This window comes from Melospiza melodia, chromosome 19, assembly GCF_035770615.1.
Source record: "Melospiza melodia melodia isolate bMelMel2 chromosome 19, bMelMel2.pri, whole genome shotgun sequence".
Lineage (NCBI taxonomy): Eukaryota > Metazoa > Chordata > Aves > Passeriformes > Passerellidae > Melospiza > Melospiza melodia.
In genome coordinates, this window is record NC_086212.1 from 1337158 (window position 1) to 1354686 (window position 17529).

A 17529-nucleotide genomic window follows, 5' to 3' on the forward strand; every position below is an offset into this window, starting at 1 on the left:
GCCACCCTTCTCCTGTCCCAGCCCTGCCACCCTGCTCCTGCCCCAGCCCCCTGCCCTGCCAGCTCACACCTGGGGCAGGTGGTTCCAGGGGTCCCAGCTCACAGGGGAGGGGGTGATGTGTCCCTGAGCTGCCCGACCCCAGCCCTGCCACGTCCCCCTGTTCATGCAGTCTGAGGTACCCCTCGGGGTGGGCACAGCCCCTGTGCCACGGGGATGAGGCTGGGCACAGCCTCCAGAAGGAAGCCCGACGGTGCTGTGAGCCAGCCCAGCGAGGCCGGGCAGCGTCCCCTGTTGGTGCCAGAGGCGCAGTGTCCCCGTGTGCCGCGTACCTCCGTCCAGGCTGCGGGACATGGTGTAGCGTTTGCTGGAGGAGCGCTCGAAGAAGGGCGCGGGCCGGTCGATGAGGGCGCTGGCCTGGCGCGTCTGTGCCTGCGTGCGCCCGCTGTACCGAAACTTGGAGCCCATCACCAGGAAACCCTTTGGGGGCGGCTCTGGGGACACCAGCCTGGGGGTCACAGGGGTGGGACGGTGTCAGCGAGCCCCAGTCAGGCCCCCGGGCACTGCTCCCCCACGTGTACCCGCCGCAGCAGAAGCAGGAATGTGTCTGCCTCCGGGAAAAGAGGCCTGGAGAAGGCCGAGGGAAGGTGCCTCACCTGAAGAAGGTGTGATGCTCTATGCAGACCTTCCAGAGCCTCTTGGCTGAGCGGTGGTTGGGCAGCTTGAAGCCAATGGTGCTCTCAAACTGTTCGTACTAGGGGGAGACAGAGAGAGGCTGTTACAGACACAGCCTGCCCCAGGGGACATGCCAGGACCTTGCCAAGGTCCTCAGGTTCCCCTGGCAGGAGCGGTGACCATGCAAAAGACCCTCAAAAATCTTCTTCAAATTCATGCTGGGATGGTCCATGCCCAGCACCATGCCCAGCAGAGTGATAGCCCCCACATCTCTGGGCTAAGCACTTTCCTCAGCTGTAAACAGCTTTTCAGTGCAAGAGAAATTCCCTCAAGAAACAAAAAGCTTTTACAGCTGTTTTGGTCTGAGGGCATCACTCCCAGGTGTGCTGTCCTTGCCCTCCAGCCTGCTGGAACACATGGGCAGAAATGCCTTTTCCCACCATAAATGAGTGGAAATAAAGTCTGAAAATAAATGAAAAAACCTTGTGAAGATGTGACAAAAATGGCCCTTAACCCCCATTCCTGGGCAAGCTCCCTGTACTAGCAGGGTCATGATGTCTGTCAGCGATGGGATCCTGGGGTCCCTCAGCTGTTGAAGTCACAAGAGAACATGAAAGAAAATCCATGCCACAGGAAATGTGCTCTCTTGGCCAGTATGGTCACAAATGTGGCATCCTTGGAGCAGAGGCCAGAGCCAGGTGAGGAAATCCTCACCATCAGCTCCAATCCCTCAGGACAGGTACCCAGGGGCTGCATCAGCACCTGGCACCCACCTCCCCCGGGCGGATCTTGATGTAGAAGTTGCTCCTCTTGTAGGAAATCTTGAGGATCTTGGGCCAGGCGAAGCGGTTGATGCGCAGCCGGTCCCTGTAGATGAGGAGGCCGTTGGCACAGACGCCCAGCATGATGTCGATGCCCTCTGAGTCCTGCAGGAGACAAGGGGACAGGAAGGGACAGGTCAGCAGCTTGGCAAGAGCCAGCCTGGCCAGCAGGGCCACATCCCTCCTGCAGAGTGCTGCGGGGGCCCAGCTGGCAGAGGGAACAGCGAACCCCAGGCTGGTGGAGTCTGATCTCTGGAGCTTCTCTGGTGCCACCCAAAGCCACACCAGGAGCCTTCCTTGTGGGAGGAAGGTGGGCAGGAGCGGGCTGGGAAGCGGCAGCGCTCCGGCAGCCCCGTACCTTGGCGTGGTGCAGGTCCACCCCGTACATGGAGAGCTTCTTGGCGTTCTCCAGGAAATGGATCTCTGCTTCCCCGGGGGTCATTCCCCTGCAGGGAGACACAGAGGGGGACACGTGGCTGGGTGCCCCAGGGCCGTGGGGCAGCTGTCCCGCCCGTGCTGTCCCCTCCCGGGGCTCACCGGTAGGTCTTGTGCAGCTCCATGATGCGCTCCTCCAGCTCGCGCGTCTGGTTGGGGGCGAAGCGCAGCTCGCTGACGTAGTTGCCCACGTGCTCCTCGGTGTCGTGGTCCCCCAGCTCGGCCTGCACGGCGTAGGAGCCCAGCAGGGCGTGGGTGACAAAGGAGCAGGGCAGGCGGCCCGTGATGATGTCGGCACGGAGCTGCAGGCACAGGTAGTATCTGCAGGGGGGCAGGCGGTCAGAGCGGGGCAGGGCACCCAGGAACCAAGCTGGTGCCCCCAGGGCAGCCTGGGGCTCGCCTGGAAGGAGAATTGTGCACCCCACAGCAGGCTGGGACTCCCTGGGAATGAATCTGGTGCCCTCTGGAGCAGGCTGGCACTCCCTGGGAAGGAGAACTGTGCACCCCACAGCAGGCTGGGGCTCCCTGGGTAGGAATCTGGTGCCCCCAGGGCAGGCTGGGACTCCCTGGGAAGGAGAATTGTGCACCCCACTGCAGGCTGGGACTCCCTGGGTAGGAATCTGGTGCCCTCTGGAGCAGGCTGGGACTCCCTGGGTAGGAATCTGGTGCCCCCAGGGCAGGCTGGGGGCTCGCCTGGAAGGAGAATTGTGCACCCCACAGCAGGCTGGGGCTCCCTGAGAAAGAATCTGGTGCTCTCTGGAGCAGGCTGGCACTCCCTGGGAAGGAGGCCCTTTCTCCTCACCTGGTGATGTCCTCTGTGAGCTGGGCAGGGTCTGGAGGGTAGAACTTCACAGTGAAGGCAAAGTTCCAGGGCCCGCCTGGGGAGGGGAGAGAGCAGTTCAGGACAGCACCCAGGAGGCTGCACACATGGCACAGGAGCATCTGTGTGCCCACAGAGGATCCTGCTGCTCCCTCCAAGCCTTGCACAGGGCAGGGACAAGGGGGCTCCAGAGGCTGCCAGGGGCACAGCTCTTGGGACTCCAGCACAGCTTTTGGGGAATCCTCCCCAGAGAGCTGGGGACAGCAAAGCATCACAACTGCAGGAGCCACAAGCTCAGCGTCCCTGCAAAAGCCTCCTGTGTCCCAGAAGGTGACACCTTGGGCAACAGCTCTTCTGCCATCCTAGCAAGGCAATACCATGGCAAATGCACCCCAGGACCTGTCCCAGCAAGGACCCCCCCTCTCCCCAACATCCCTGTCCCCCTTGCATGGGCCAGGTGGTGCCCAGGGTGGCACCAAGTGTCAGACAGCTCTCCAGTGGCAGAGTCCTTTGCCCCCTCGCCTCTCATGAGTAAGGGAAGAGGTAGGTAACAAACAGCTGAATGAGCAACAGTGTCCCTGTCCCCAGGCCAGTGGCCAAAGGGGAGGTGACCTGCCACAGGACAGCCACACTGAGCCATCCAGGAGCCCCATGGGACATCCCAGGGCTGAGGAGGATGAACCCTCCCCAGGCACTTACTGCGGATCTGCTTCTTGATCTCTTTGGAGGGGTCCAGCCAGTTCTGCAATGAGGAGACAGCAGGTCAGGGGGGTCCCAACTTTGTATGGGGGGGCTGCAGAGGAACCCCCCATGCTCACCTTCTGGCTGTCTGAATCGCAGAAGGTGAGGCCAAAGTAGTCCTTCTCCAGGAGGTTGAGGTGCTCGCACACCAAGTCAAAGAGCACCTGGCCTCGGGCGTGTTTCTGTCAGAGACATGGAGAGGCTGATGTCAGCTGGTCCCTTGGGCTCCTGGACACCCTCCAGGTGACCATCAGAACATCCTCTCACCCAGCATGGGCTGCAGCACATCCCAGCCCTGCAGCCCCAGGATCACCTGTGTGTCCCTAAAGTGGGGCCAAAGGGTGTCCCAGAGCTGCAGGGATGGGCTCCTGGTGGCAGTGGTGGCTGGATCCCCAAGCACAGCATAACAAGAGCCACCAGGAGCATGTGGAGTGATGGCAAGCACCCTTGGTGAAGCCACTGCCAGGTGTGTGTCCCCTCTGTCCCATCCTGCAGCCACCAACAGGCATGTGTTGCCTCCCTCCCACCCTGCAGACACTGCCATGTGTGTCCCCTCTGTCCCACCCAGCAGCCACGGCCAGGTGCCTGAACTGCCAGGCAGAGCTCTATCCCCAGCCATTAAGCTTCTGACTTAGACACTCTTTTCTCTTATGAGTAGCTGCCAAATTTGGTTTCACTGGGCTGATACCCCTGCAAGGGTCTTTCTTTCCAGACTTTTAACTAATTTTGAAATTTCAACTTCAATGGCTATTTCTGCGTGTGTTTTTCTCTAGGATAGAGGCACTACAAAGCTGTCCTAGGAAGAGTCCTGTCCTTCAGGACCCTCTGGACTGGGCAGGGTCCCAGCAGTGTCCCCTCCTTGGTGCCAGCACAGGCCCCCAAGTCTGGGACTCACCTCCACCTCGCACTCATATTCGGACGCATCGAGCAGGGTCACCCTGCACAGGGCACTCTTCACTTTCTTGGTGGTTTTCTGGGGTGACTTCTGGGTCTTGCTGGGAGTTGTTTTGTCAGAGAGCCCGTCGGTCTCGCTGTAGTCCTTGTCCTCCATGTCTGTGCCCTGGAGCAGGGACACACAGAGGGTGACCTTACCTGGAACCACTGCCAAGGGACACAGGGGCAGAGGGGGAAGGCTCTGCACAGCAGAGAGGGGCAGCTGCTGATGGACAGTGCCCAGCCAAGGCCAGTTCCACCAACCCACAGTGCCAGCACAGCCCAGCTCCCTGGAAAACGGACACCAGGGGTCAGTTCGGCACCCCAATCTCCCTGCCCAACCACCAGGGCAGCGCTCAGCTCCCCACAGCCCCACAGCCAACAGCGGCTGCAGCTGGGGCTCCCAGCCGGGCCCGGGGAGCTCAGTGGGGACACGGCACCCCCGCCCAGAGCCACGGCGGGCCGGCAGGGCCATTCCCAGCCCTGGCACAGCACCGGCCTCACCATCACCGTGCCCGGGCTGCCGGTGCTGCCTGCAGGAGCCGCGCGGGCAGCGGGGGCAGCGGCACAGCCCGGCCGGGCCCGCCTCAGGGGCTCCTCTGGGGCTGCCCCCGAGCGCCGGGCCCGCCTCGCGGCACCACGGCCGGCAGCGGGCGGCGGCACGGCCCCTCCCGTGCTGCTCTGCCCGTCCCCTCCCGCGTTCCCCGGCCGACAGCCACTCACCGGCTCCATATTTCGGGTGTCCGGCTGTGCCCCCAGCTTCTCATTGGGGTCGGTGTCGCGGCCGGCGGGGCTGGGCGCGGCCGTGGGGCCCTGGGCGGCCGCCTCCAGCTGCTGCTGCGGAGCGTCCTCCTGCGCGTTCCTCACCTCAGAGCCCGGGCCTGTCTCCGTTGTCATGACCGCCGGTCACCGCGCTGCCACCGGCACCGGAGAGAGACAGCAGGTGTCACCCGGGGCATGCTGCCCGGGCAGCCGGCTGGGATGCCCTGGCTGCTCGGGGGAGGCGGGGACAGGCTTGGGATGTGCCCATCTCTGCCTCGCACGGATCCACTGCCAGAGCCCTGTCCATGCACAGATCCACTGCCAGAGCCCAGATCCCTGTCCATGCACAGATCCACTGCCAGAGCCCAGATCCCTGTCCACTCACAGATCCACTGACAGAGCCCAGATCCCTGTCCACTCACAGATCCACTGCCAGAGCCCAGATCCCTGTCCATGCACAGATCCACTGCCAGAGCCCAGATCCCTGTCCACTCACAGATCCACTGCCAGAGCCCAGATCCCTGTCCACTCACAGATCCACTGCCAGAGCCCTGTCCATGCACAGATCCACTGCCAGAGCCCAGATCCCTGTCCACTCACAGATCCACTGCCAGAGCCCAGATCCCTGTCCATGCACAGATCCATGCCAGAGCCCTGTCCATGCACAGATCCACTGCCAGAGCCCAGATCCCTGTCCACTCACAGATCCACTGCCAGAGCCCAGATCCCTGTCCACTCACAGATCCACTGCCATATCCCAGATCCCTGTCCACTCACAGATCCACTGCCAGATCCCAGATCCCTGTCCCTGCACAGATCCACTGCCAGATCCCCGTCCCTGCACAGACCCACTGCCAGAGCCCAGATCCCTGTCCCTGCACAGATCCACTGCCAGATCTCAATCCCTGTCTCTGCCAAGAGCTGGCTTTGCAAAGGGCTGGTGGCAGCAGCACAGGACTGGGATTTCATACTCTGAGCTGGAGGACAAGAGCTTCAGTGGGGAGGGACATCGGTGACAGGGACCCGCCATGGCCAGGGATGCACCTGGTGGTGCAGAGCTGCTCTGACCCCCTGCTCCCACACCCTGCACCGGCTGGAGCCCTCCCTCGCTGTTTTCTAGGATGGGAGGAACAGGCAGGCCGTGAGTCAGGGAGGGCTGCAGTGACACAGGAAATGGCAGACACGGACAGTGCACAGCTCTCACATCCGGGCTGGCTGCTCTGCTCCCCTCCGGCCACCCCAGCAGCACGCTGGGTTCCCACGGCCAGCCTGGGACCCTGTGGATTCCTGCCTCCAGCCCCAGCTGCCTGAAAAACAAACCCAGGGCCAGGAACAGGGAGGGGAAGGCACTTTCCATGCCGGGATGCTCAGCAGTGTGGTTTTGGAACCTTTATGGTTTTGATATGCTTTATGCCAACAGAGCATGGGCTAGCAGGGTGTCCTGGGAGGGTCCATACTCCACAGGCCATGGAGCACCCTTTGGACCATCACCCACTCTCCACCAGGCCGTATCCAGTTGAGCAGCACCTGCTGGGATCATGCCCGAGTCCAAGGGCTGTGGCTGCACAAGGTGGCTCACTTGGAGCATCTGTGACCCTGTGGTCACATCACCCACCCTGCCCACAGAGCAGCCACACCTGCAGCCCTGAGTAATGCCTGCAGATCCTGTTCCTGTTCCAAACCCTGCTGTGGGAGGGACACCTTCCACTATCCCAGGGTGCTCCAAGCCCTGCCCAGCCTGGCCTGGGACACCTCCAGGGATCCAGGGGCAGCCACAGCTGCTCTGGGCACCCTGTGCCAGGGCCTGCCCACCCTCACAGGGAAAATCTTCTCCCCAGTATCCCATCTGACCCTGCCTGCTGGGAGTGGGAAGCCATTCCCTGTGTCCTGTCCCTCCATCCTGTGTCCCCAGTCCCTCTCCAGCCCTCCTGGAGCCCCTTCAGGCCCTGGGAGGGGCTCCAAGGTCTCCCTGGAGCTCCCTCTCCTCCAGATGAGCACCCCCAGCTCTGCCAGCCTGTCCCAGAGCAGAGGGCTCCAGCCCTTGGAGCATCTTTGTGGCCTCTCCTGGACTCACTGCAGCAGCTCCACACCCTTCTGGTGCTGGGTCCCCAGGGCTGGGGCAGCTCTGCAGGTGGGGTCTCACCTGGGTGGGCAGAGGGGCAGAATCCCCCCTGACCTCTGCCCACGCTGTGGGATCAGCCAGGGCAGGGTTGGTTCCTGGGCTGCCAGTGCCCATGGCCGGGTCACATCCAGTTGGTCACCAGCAGCACCCCCAAGTCCTTGTCCCAGGGCTGCTCCCCACACAGCCATTCCCAGCCTGACCCAGGGGCAGGACCTGCCCTTGGCCTGGCTGAGCTCCATGAGGTTCACGTGAGCTCCCCCAGCCTGCCCAGGACCCTCTGGGTGCCCCATCCCTGGCAGATCTGGATGCACAGCTCAGGCTCAGCTCAGTGTCACTGAGACTCACAAAGAAACCCATCCCACACCACAGCTCCTGTCCCACTGCTGCCCTTCAGGTGTCCTCAGCCGTGGGAAGATGTGAAACCTTCCCAGGAAAATGACTAAAACTGGCTCTGGGGGTGGAGGGAACGGAGAGGAGGTGATGGAGAAGACAGGGAGTCAAGCCTACGCCTTCCGCCGGATCCGCAGCCAGGAGATCCCGGGAACGCTCCCCTCCCGTGCCTGCGTGCTCACCGAGGGGCCTCAGCTCACAGCCAGGGCCCAGCATGTCACCCCTTGTGCCACAGCCACGTTCTGCTGGCCACGACAGGCCAGACAACCCGCCCTGAACAGCATCAGCTCCTCCTGACACACCCCACGCTCAGCCAAGGCCACCAGGAGCTTCCAGAGGTCACTGCTGGTTTGTTTTTTCCACAGAGGAAACAGAGCTGCTTTTTTCCACTGCAAATTCAAGCAGTTGCTCACTCCAAGGCCTGGTCCCTGTGTGGATCATTCCCAAGCACTTCTGCTTGGATCTCAGTGTGTGAATTTTTAATCAACGTGAAATCTCTAAAATGACAACGCATCACTTTGGGCAAAAAACATGCTGAGTTTCTCAACTTTCTTCCAAACTACTTTTTCCCTGAAGTGATCCCTGAGGAAATGAGGGGGTTTTTAAGTGTAGTAAGCTGGGAATTCATCCCATCTCACTTCTGCATCTTAAGCTCCAGTTCCAACCTTCTGATGGTGCGCCAGGAACCTGATCCCAGGGACTGCCTTCCATCTGAAGCCAGTGAGAGCATGGCACAGCAGTGCCAGGGTGGCAGGGCTCTGCTAAGGGAGCCTGGCAAACCCCCAGGGACCGTGTCCCTGCTCCCAGGGCAGGGAATCCCTCAGTCTCTGGCCTTGCAGCCGTGCTGGGGAGGCTCTGCTCCCTCCACAGGGTCATTGCTGGGGCCAGGAGCTGTTGGAGGGAGCCAGGGCTGGCAGGGGCAGTGGCTGCAGGCACGGCCCCGCTGCAGCTGAGCCCTGCAGCTGCACAGCCCTGACGGAGGGACCACGCTGGCACTGCCACGCTCCCGGGCACAGCCACAAGGGCAGCATTCAGGAGCTGTTCCCAGCCCGCCCTGGGGCTGAAGGGGAAGGCCAGGGCTCCTCCAGCACTGCCACTCACCCCAGTGCTGCTGCAGCCCAGGGTCAGCACCAAGCCCCTGGGGACAGTGGCACCTGCTGTGGGACACTGCCACCCTCCGTGGCAGCCTGGTCACCTGCACTCACCTGCACCCGGGGCTGCAGGAGAGCGACACCAAGGCCCACATGAGCACCCACATGAGCACCCTCTGTGCCCAGCTGGGGGTGCTCAGCACCCTGGGGGCACCTGCAGGCCCTGCAGGGACCTGAGCACACTCACAGTGACACCTGGCTGTCCCAGCCCCCTGTCCCTCTGTTACCCCATGGCCTCCCCATGGCTGCCCTGGGAGCAGCTCTGTGCCATGGGCAGGAGCTGTCCCTGATGGGAGGGGGCAGCACAGCACAGACAGGGAGCAGCAGCCACGGAGCCCTGCCCATCCCACAGCACCTTCCCTGTGCAAATTCAGCTCCTGCTGTCCCAGCACAGACCCCCGAGTGCAGGCCATGGGTTCAGAAAGGACACAGGTCCCAGAGTGCTGCCAAAGGGACAATTCCACTGAAATATCTGCTGTTACAAACCTGTTAAAGAGGTTTACACATGTGCAGTGAACTTGATGGAGTACTAAAGTTATTTCTTTCTAAATACTTCCTACAGCAGGAGCAGGACCCCACCCCTGTGGGCACCAGCCCTCCCAGCACCCAGCCTTGCCCATGGCTGTCCCACTGGAGCAAATCCCATGCTGAGGCTGTTGGAGGCAGTGGGCACAGACCCCCAGAGCCTGCTCTGTGCAGGCAGTGCCCAAAGGGCTCCTCCTGGCACCCACAGGCCCTGGCACCCCATGCCTGGTTTCCAGCAAGGGTGAGCTTTCAGCACAAGCCCAGTTTCCATCAAGGGCTGGCTCGATGCAGCTGCAGCTGGAGCCCAGGGCCGGGGATGCTCCCTCAGGGGACAGGGCTGGAGCCGGATGGAGCCCAGGCTACAGAAACAGGCACGTGGGAACGGTGACTGCAAAGGAAGCCTCAGCAGGACCACAGGCAGACCTGCTCGTCATGCCTGGAATCTCCTCCCATCATCTCCCTGCCTGCTCCTCCTCCCGTTGGTGTTTTCCTCCTCCTTCCCCTTCAAGCTGGAGTGTGGATTTCCCAGCTGCTTTGCCCCAGCACTTTCCCAGCATCTCGCAGCTCCAGGCGCTGCAGCGCTGCTCTGGCAGAGCCTTCCCTTCCCTCCCTGCAGGCTGCTCCCCCTCCGTGCCCAGGCACTGCCGGCTGCAGGGCGGCTCTCCACGGCTGAGCGCTCAAAGGGGGCTCCAGCTCGGGTGGGGAGCACCGGGGTGGGTGACAACCCAGTGACCTCCTCTCCCACCCCTCCGAGTGGGGCTGATGGTGGCAGCAAAGCCCCATCACATTGTGGGGTCACACTGGGGACAGACGGTGCCACACAGACACACGGGCATGGGGGGCACCCTGCGGGGGTGGCAGTGGCTGCAGGGAACGGGCCAGGGGCCGGGCAGAACCGAGATGCTCCCCGGGGCTGTGGCACCCAGCACCCCGACCGGGCAGGGCTGAGCTGGGCACAGCGCTGAGCTGGGCACAGGGCACAGGGGGCAGGGGCACAGGCAGTGCTGTGCAGCCATCCTGCAAACCTGAGGGAGCCCGGCGGGGAGTCCTGGGAATCCTCCATAGAAACAGCAAATAAGGAAAGCAGCCCCAAAGCCCCGACAGCACACAGCACCCTGAGCCCCAGTGCCACCCCCGGGCCCCAGTGCCATCCCTGGGACCTCACCCCCCTGGCACGGGACACACAAATCCCCAAAGAACTCCGCAGTGCAGCCTGAGAGGAGTTCTCCTGCGCTGCTCTGCAGCAGGGCCAGAGGATCATATGAGCTGTTTGTTGTGAAGGGGGGGATCAGAAACACAGGGGATCCCCTGCTCCTGGAGACTGAACCCTGATCTCCTCACGGGGGACTGACAGGGGCAGAGATTGCAGTGCCCCGAGCTGTAAAAGCGCCTCGTCATGGAATCCTAGAAGCAAGTTTGGGAAAGACCTCTGAGATCAAGTCCAAGCGCCCCCGTGGTCCCCGGGCTCCAGGAGCCGCATCCTCCCCATCCTCCCCAGGCAGCCCCCGCTGGCTGAGCCCGGGGCAGCGGCAGCACAGCGGGGCCGAGCATCGCGCCGTGCCCGGGGGGCCCTACCTGGATGCCAGCTGCCCATGGCTCCGGCTCGGCTCGGCCCGGCTCGGCTCGGCCCGGCTCGGCTCATCCCGCCGGGCGGGCGCTGCGGCCGAGGCAGCGCCTTCTGCAGAGCCGCCTCTTCCCACGCCCCGCGCGGTGACGGATGGAAGGAAGGAAGGATGGAAGGATGGATGGATGTGCGCTGCTGCCGCAGCCGGCACGGGATGGGGTGGGATGGGGTGGGATGGGAGCGGGGCTGCCCTCCCGGGCGTGTCCCGGGTGCCGGTGCCGCCCCCATCGCCCCCGGCCCCGCAAACGCCTGACTCATCCCGGGCCGGGCACTCCCGCCGGGATCCTCCCTGCGCACGCCCGGCAGGGCAGCAGAGCTCGGCTGCTCATCTCCATGCCAAGGTAACCTGGCACCGTCCTGCCCTGCCAGCCCTGCCATGGGGCCCGGGGCAGCGAACCCTGCGCTGCCATCCACACCCAGGCTGGGCCGGCGGCTGAACAGAGGCTCCTCTTTCACCGGCCCTGCCCAGGGTGACACCGGCACATCCCTGTCCCCAGGGCGCGGTCCCCTGGCAGGGACAGCCCCGCGGAGCAAACGCGGCCCGGACCCTTGGCAGGGGCTCCCTGCAGCCTGCACTGACCCCGCCGGGCACAGGGACAGCTCCTGCTGGCAGGGGACAGCCAGAGCACGGGCAGGGACACGGCGGGGTCCGGGGGGCAGGCAGGGGCTGGGGGGTCCTGGCCAGGTGTGGGCAGGACCCGCCAGCTTGGGCACACGCTGATGGGAGCCCTGGGCATGCTGAGCCGGCGGGAACACAAGGGGACAAAGCACAAGGCATGGAGACCCCGTCAGGCTCTGGCTGTGGGGTACAGGCACTCACTGTGTGGGTGACCACGCTGGATGCAGAACCCCAGAGTGCCCAGCTGCTCACCAGGACCAGCTCCCCAAGTGGTACCCGTGGGTTGGGATGCTCACGGACTGTTCCCCAGTCATGAACATCAGCCCTGGGGGAAGCAGATGGGCAGGGAAGGGGTTCCAGCCCCCACAGCCCTCCCTGAGGCTGGACACCTTCACAGGCACTCCTGAGCCACTGAACTGGGACAGCCCAGGGGTCCCACTGTGAAACACAGCAGCCTGCAGCCAGGGAGAGCCAGGAATCCCACAGCTACCAGCAAACTCACACTCCAGAATCCTTGCCTGGTCTGCACTCTAACCCCAACCTCAGCAGTGCAATCCCCACAATTCAGGCAGGCCTGCAGTGGGGCCTGCAGCCCCCCTGGGAGCACCCACCGTGCCAAGGCAGCCTCAGCACCCCCGATGGCACTGCCAGCCCTGAACCTCCCCTTCCCAGCCCTCCTGGAGGCTGCAGCCACTGGGGCTTGGGGCTGGGGGCGACCAGTTCTTGGCTGCTCAGCACTGCCCAGGGCTGGGGTCACCCACAGCTGAACAGAGTCCCTGCAGGTTCCATCAGGTATCCTGGGGAAAACAGGGACAGGAGAGACCTTCCCTCCATCCTGGGGAAAACAGGGAATCCTGGGGAAAACAGGGACAGGAGGACAGGAGGGACCTTCCCTCCATCCCTGTCAGGAAGCAATGATGGACCCAGAGAAAGGGACACACACTGCATCCACTACCCACTAACTGCAGAGGGGCCTGTGGAAACTCCTCTGGGCTCCAAAAATCTTGGAAAGGGTGGGCTGGCACTGGCACAGGCCGCCCAGGGCAGTGGTGGAGTCACCATTCCTGGGGGAATTGAAAGGACACTCAGATTTGGGGACATGCCTGAGTGGTGGCCTTGGCAGTGCAGGGATAAGGGTTGGACCTGACACATGCAATTCCTTTCCAGCCTCAGTGGTTCCTGACTGGTGAGACCCCCAAGGTGCCTCCTGGGGGAAGGAGCAGTTTGGGGGTCCCACAGGTGCTCCCCTTGCCCCAGAAGTGCCCCCCCAAGCAAGCACTGAGCTGAGCTCCTGCACAGGCAGTGCTGCTGGAGAGTCCCCCTTGCCCCTCTGACCCCATGGCACCTTTTCCTCACATCCCTGTGATCCCACATGGCACAGCAGGGCATTGCTGCATCCCCCACTGCCACCTGCAGCACGATTTGGTGCCTCAGGCAGAAGCAGAGGCAGCTCCCTCAGACCACAGTGGGACACAGCTCAGGGCTGAGCTGGGCTTTGGTTTCAGTTCAGAGGCCCAGAAGCCCTTAGATCCCAGCAGAGGATGCTGTGGGGGCGGAGGGCATCAGTGCCAGCCCTGCCCCTCACCCTGGCAGAGCTGCCAGCCCTCCTTTGGAGGCATTTGGGAAGCTGCTGATAGAGCCTCTGACTTCAAGCACCAACACGTTCCTCATTAATTGGGTAGCAATAAAGCTGGGGTGGAGGGAGGGGAGGGATGGCCAAGCTGTGCTGGAAAGGCTGAAAAATCAACTGAAAAACCTGCCCTGAACCAGCCCTGGGCACATCCCTACCTGGACATGCCCTCAGGGAAGGAGGGAAGTGTGGGGGCACTGTGGAAGGGGCTGCCCACTGCCCTGCACCCCAGCAGAAAAAGGGCTGGTGCAGCCCAGGCCCCCCTTCCCTGGCCCTGGGGGGCATTAGGGTTAGCCCCCCGTGCTGGGGGCTGGCCCCTGTGCCCAGGGGCACCACGGCTCTCCCTCTGAGGACCAGACTGGCCAAGAGCTGCTGCACTGCCTTCATGCTGGGGGAAAGGACTGTCCACTGTCCTCCCTGTGTCCCCTCCCTGAGCTCACCCAGCCCCGACATGTGGGGCTCAGTCACATCAAGGCACCCCCTGTCCCTTACACAACTAGGGATGGCATTTGGGAGCAGCCTGATCCCATACCCAGCTGGGAATGGGCATTTGGGAGCAGCCTGATCCCATACCCAGCTGGGAATGGGCATTTGGGAGCAGCCTGATCCCATACCCAGCTGGGAATGGGCATTTGGGAGCAGCCTGATCCCATACCCAGCTGGGGGTGGCATTTGGGAGCAGCCTCCTGCCATGCCCAGCTGCCATTTCAGGCCCCATCACCCCTTGAGGGCTTAAATGCAGGTGAGGGCTCCTCATTCCCTGTAACCTCCAGCCAGCAGAGGCACCCTCAGGCACCCAGTGCCAGCCAGCCACAGGCAGACACTGTCCCCACACTGTCCCCACACTGTCCTGCTGCCCTCACAGCCTGAGCAGGGGAAGGGAGGGTTTGGGAGGCCAGGAGCTCTGACATGGCACAGCTGGCCCACACCCACAGCAGTCTTTTCCCCAAACACCCCCCCTGGACCCTCGTCCCTGTCAGTGTCTGCTCAGCTCTGTCCTCAGCTCCTCTCTCAGAGCACTCACTGGAGGGGCTGCTTTTTGAGTATTTGTGGGGTTCAGCCCAGTTCCCCATTGTTGGGACACCTGATTCACACTTTCTGAGCATCTGCAGCCACCAGGGCAGGCTTCCCTCGGGTTCCTCCCCTCTGCCCCTCTCCCAGCCAGGTGTGTCACACAGAGGGACCCTGTGGCTGCTCCGCCCCATTGCCACCACTGACAGACTGGCACAGGACTAGGACCCTGAAAAACCCCAGAGTGTCTCCAAATTGGACTAAATAACACAAACATGTGCAACACAGGCCCCTGTCCACGGCAGGATTCCACACCACACTGAGGAACAGGGACAGGGACACTGACTCTGGGATGCAGCAGGACAGGAACAGCAGGGAGCAGCCTGTCTTTGGCAGCACCCACAGCTCCAAGGAGAAGCTGTAGGGTAGATGAGGAACCTCTGCTGTGCATGGAACCAGCCCCTGGTGCCTTGGCACAGGGAGCCCAGGAGCTGCAGGAAGGACACAGCCCCTCGGGGGGAGCCCAGGCATGGGAAGAAAGAGGATTTTCAGGATTTTCAGCTTTTGCCAAGGCAAGGGCAGCTCAGAGGCCTCAGGGGTGCCCAGGCCTCACAGGCAATTATCAAAGATAAGAGAGAAATGCTTTTAAGGGAAGGGATGCCAGAGGGATCAGAGTGGGGAGAAGGGAGAGCGAGTGAGCTCGGGGCTGCAGCAGGGTGGGAAGCAGCACAAGGGCTCCTTCAGCAGCTCTGACCCTCCTTGTAGGGGACACCCTGGGACAGAGGGACACAGAGGGGACACAGGTGCAGAGGAGGAGGCGCCTCAGTGCTGCCCTGCAGGGAACCCCCCAGTGCTGCCCACACCGGGCTCCTGTCACCTCCCCCTGCCCCAGAGGCAGGACATGCCCCAGGTCCTGTGGGACAGGGAGCCTCCAGGGCCTCCCACCCAGCCAGGCTCACTGACACCCATCCTTGTGTTCCCCAGTTTACCTTGGACAGTCCCCACAAGCCCCGGGGCTTTCAGTGAAGCAAAGCTCCCAGGAGCTGAGACAGGACCAGCACGCAGGGAAGGACCATGGCCAGACATCCCCACAGCAGCCCTGGCAGAGATGGATGGCAAGAGGTCCAGCCTGGAACAACCTTTCTCACCTGCCTTTGCCTCTGTTCTGCTAAGGAAACATTTCCCCAGTCTCACTCCTGTACAAAGGCACAGCAGCAGCATTTGTGTCCCCACAAAGCTGAGGAGAATCCTTTGGTATCCAAGCACTCAGACAGCACAAACAGCCAGGCTGAGAACCCCTCAGTGACTTGCAAAATGCAACCAAAACAGCAAAGCTCCCCCAGCAGCTGTGCTGGACGCAGACCCTGGCAGGTCCCTGTGTGGGGCAGAACCCCCCTCCCCAGCAGCTCCTTGTGCAGGGTAATCCTCGGGGGCACACAGAGGTGCCCAGCCCTACCCACCCTCCACGGAGGGGACAGGGAGGGCCAGGCCATGCCACCAAGCCTGGAGGAGCAGAGTGGAGCTGCCCCATGCCCACCTCCACGGGCCCCACATGCTCCCAGCCCTCCACCATCCCCAGGAGTGGGACCCCTGAGCCCCAGTGCTGCTGCAGGTGGGAAGTGCCCACACCCCGCGGCTTCACTGCCATTGCCTCCTTCATAACACCCTCTAACACCCTCCTGGCTGTGTCTGAGCAGTGCCCAGCCCTGCCCAGCTGCTGTCCCTGTCTGTTTGCAGGGCAGGGTGTATTTATAATGGGGGGGTTATCCCCATTAATGCAGCATCACCACCACACCGTGCCCCTCCTGCACAAACCCCAAAGCTCCGAAGTCCCCAGAGCGCCCACCCTGACCCTGAGGGTTTGAAACTCTGAGTCCTGCAGCACACGTGTGGCTTAGCTGCTTCCAGCTGCTGCAGGGAAACTGGAACTTGGAAATTTCCATCCTCTGAAGCATCTCACAGATACACAAAAGGACTAAAAGGGTGTCAAAGGAGATTGAACAAGAGCCAGGAATAGCAACCAGGGAAGGACCATGGCCAGACATCCCCCTTGAGCCGGCTCACAGCAGCCCTGGCAGAGATGGATGGCAAGAGGTCCAGCCTGGAACAACCTTTCTTGCCTGGCTTTGCCTCTATTCTGCTAAGGAAACATTTCCCCAGTCTCACTCCTGTACAAAGGCACAGCAGCAGCATCTGTGTCCCCACAAAGCTGAGGAGAATCCTTTGGTATCCAAGCACTCAGACAGCACAAACAGCCAGGCTGAGAACCCCTCAGTGACTTGCAAAATGCAACCAACCCCCCCCCCCACGACCAGGATTCAGCTTGGCACAGGGCACCTGCTCTGCAGAATCCTGCAGAAGGAAGGCAGAGGCTGGGAGCACCAGCCTGGCCATGCACTGGGGGTGCACAACAGCCTCTGAGCACACTGTGAGCTGCAGCACCGAGCTGGGCCAAGCCCTGAGAGGACTGAACCTGTGGCTCCAGGTGAGGGCATCTGAGCCCAGAGAGGACGTGGAAAGATGCCCAAGTAAGATTTTTGAAGTGCTTGGGTTGGTGAATGGATTTGAATGGATTTCAGCCTGGAAAAAAAGAAGGTTCTGGGCAGAGCATGGAGCCCTTTGCAGTGCCTGGAGGGGCTCCAGGAGAGCTGGAGAGGGATGGGGACAAGGGATGGAGTGAGAGGACACGAGGGACTGGCTTCCCACTGTCACAGACATTTTATGAAAAATCCTTTTGCTCGGATTTTTCCTCCTGAGAAGCTGAGAGGCCTCAGAAACCAAATGTAAACATTGATTATCTGCTGCTGTGGAATGCAACAGGTGCATCTGTGATTGGCCTCATGTGGTTGGTTTTAATTAATGGCCAATCACAGCCCAGCTGTCTCAGATTCTCTGGTCAGTCACAAGATTTCATTATCATTCCATTCCTTTCTATTCCTTGCTACCCTTCTGATGAAATAATTTCTTCTATTCTTTAGTGAAGCTTTATTATATAATTTTCTTTTAATATAATATATATCATAAAATAATAAATCAGCCTTCTGATACATGGAGTCAAGATTCTCATCTCTTCTCTCATCCTGAGACCTCTGTGAACACCACCACATCCCACTGCCAGAGGGCAGGGTCAGATGGGGTACTGGGAAGAAATTCCTCCCTGGCAGGGTGGGCAGCCCTGGCACAGGTGCCCAGAGCAGCTGTGGCTGCCCCTGGATCCCTGGCAGTGCCCAAGGCCAGGCTGGATGGGTTTGGAGCAGCCTGGGACAGTGGGAG

The 17529-nt window shown here is 61.8% G+C and overlaps 1 protein-coding gene across 16 annotated transcripts in view; it reads right to left on the reverse strand.

Annotated features, from left to right (window-relative positions):
- The window catches only part of EPB41L1 (erythrocyte membrane protein band 4.1 like 1), a 66104-nt gene that overhangs the window by 23492 nt on the left and 25083 nt on the right, over nt 1-17529 (reverse strand). For 15 of the 16 annotated variants that reach the window (XM_063172110.1, XM_063172118.1, XM_063172112.1 and 12 more), the window contains exons 3-12: nt 5146-5336; nt 4385-4549; nt 3567-3671; nt 3448-3490; nt 2731-2806; nt 2031-2249; nt 1852-1939; nt 1446-1598; nt 654-751; nt 330-505 (exon numbers count right to left, since the gene is read on the reverse strand). In XM_063172110.1, the coding sequence (XP_063028180.1) occupies nt 330-505; nt 654-751; nt 1446-1598; nt 1852-1939; nt 2031-2249; nt 2731-2806; nt 3448-3490; nt 3567-3671; nt 4385-4549; nt 5146-5319 (1297 nt within the window). In that variant the 5' untranslated portion in view covers nt 5320-5336. Of the gene's footprint in view, nt 1-329; nt 506-653; nt 752-1445; nt 1599-1851; nt 1940-2030; nt 2250-2730; nt 2807-3447; nt 3491-3566; nt 3672-4384; nt 4550-5145; nt 5337-10947; nt 11016-17529 lie in introns of those variants that run through there. The other variant, XM_063172108.1, reaches the window with a different exon arrangement.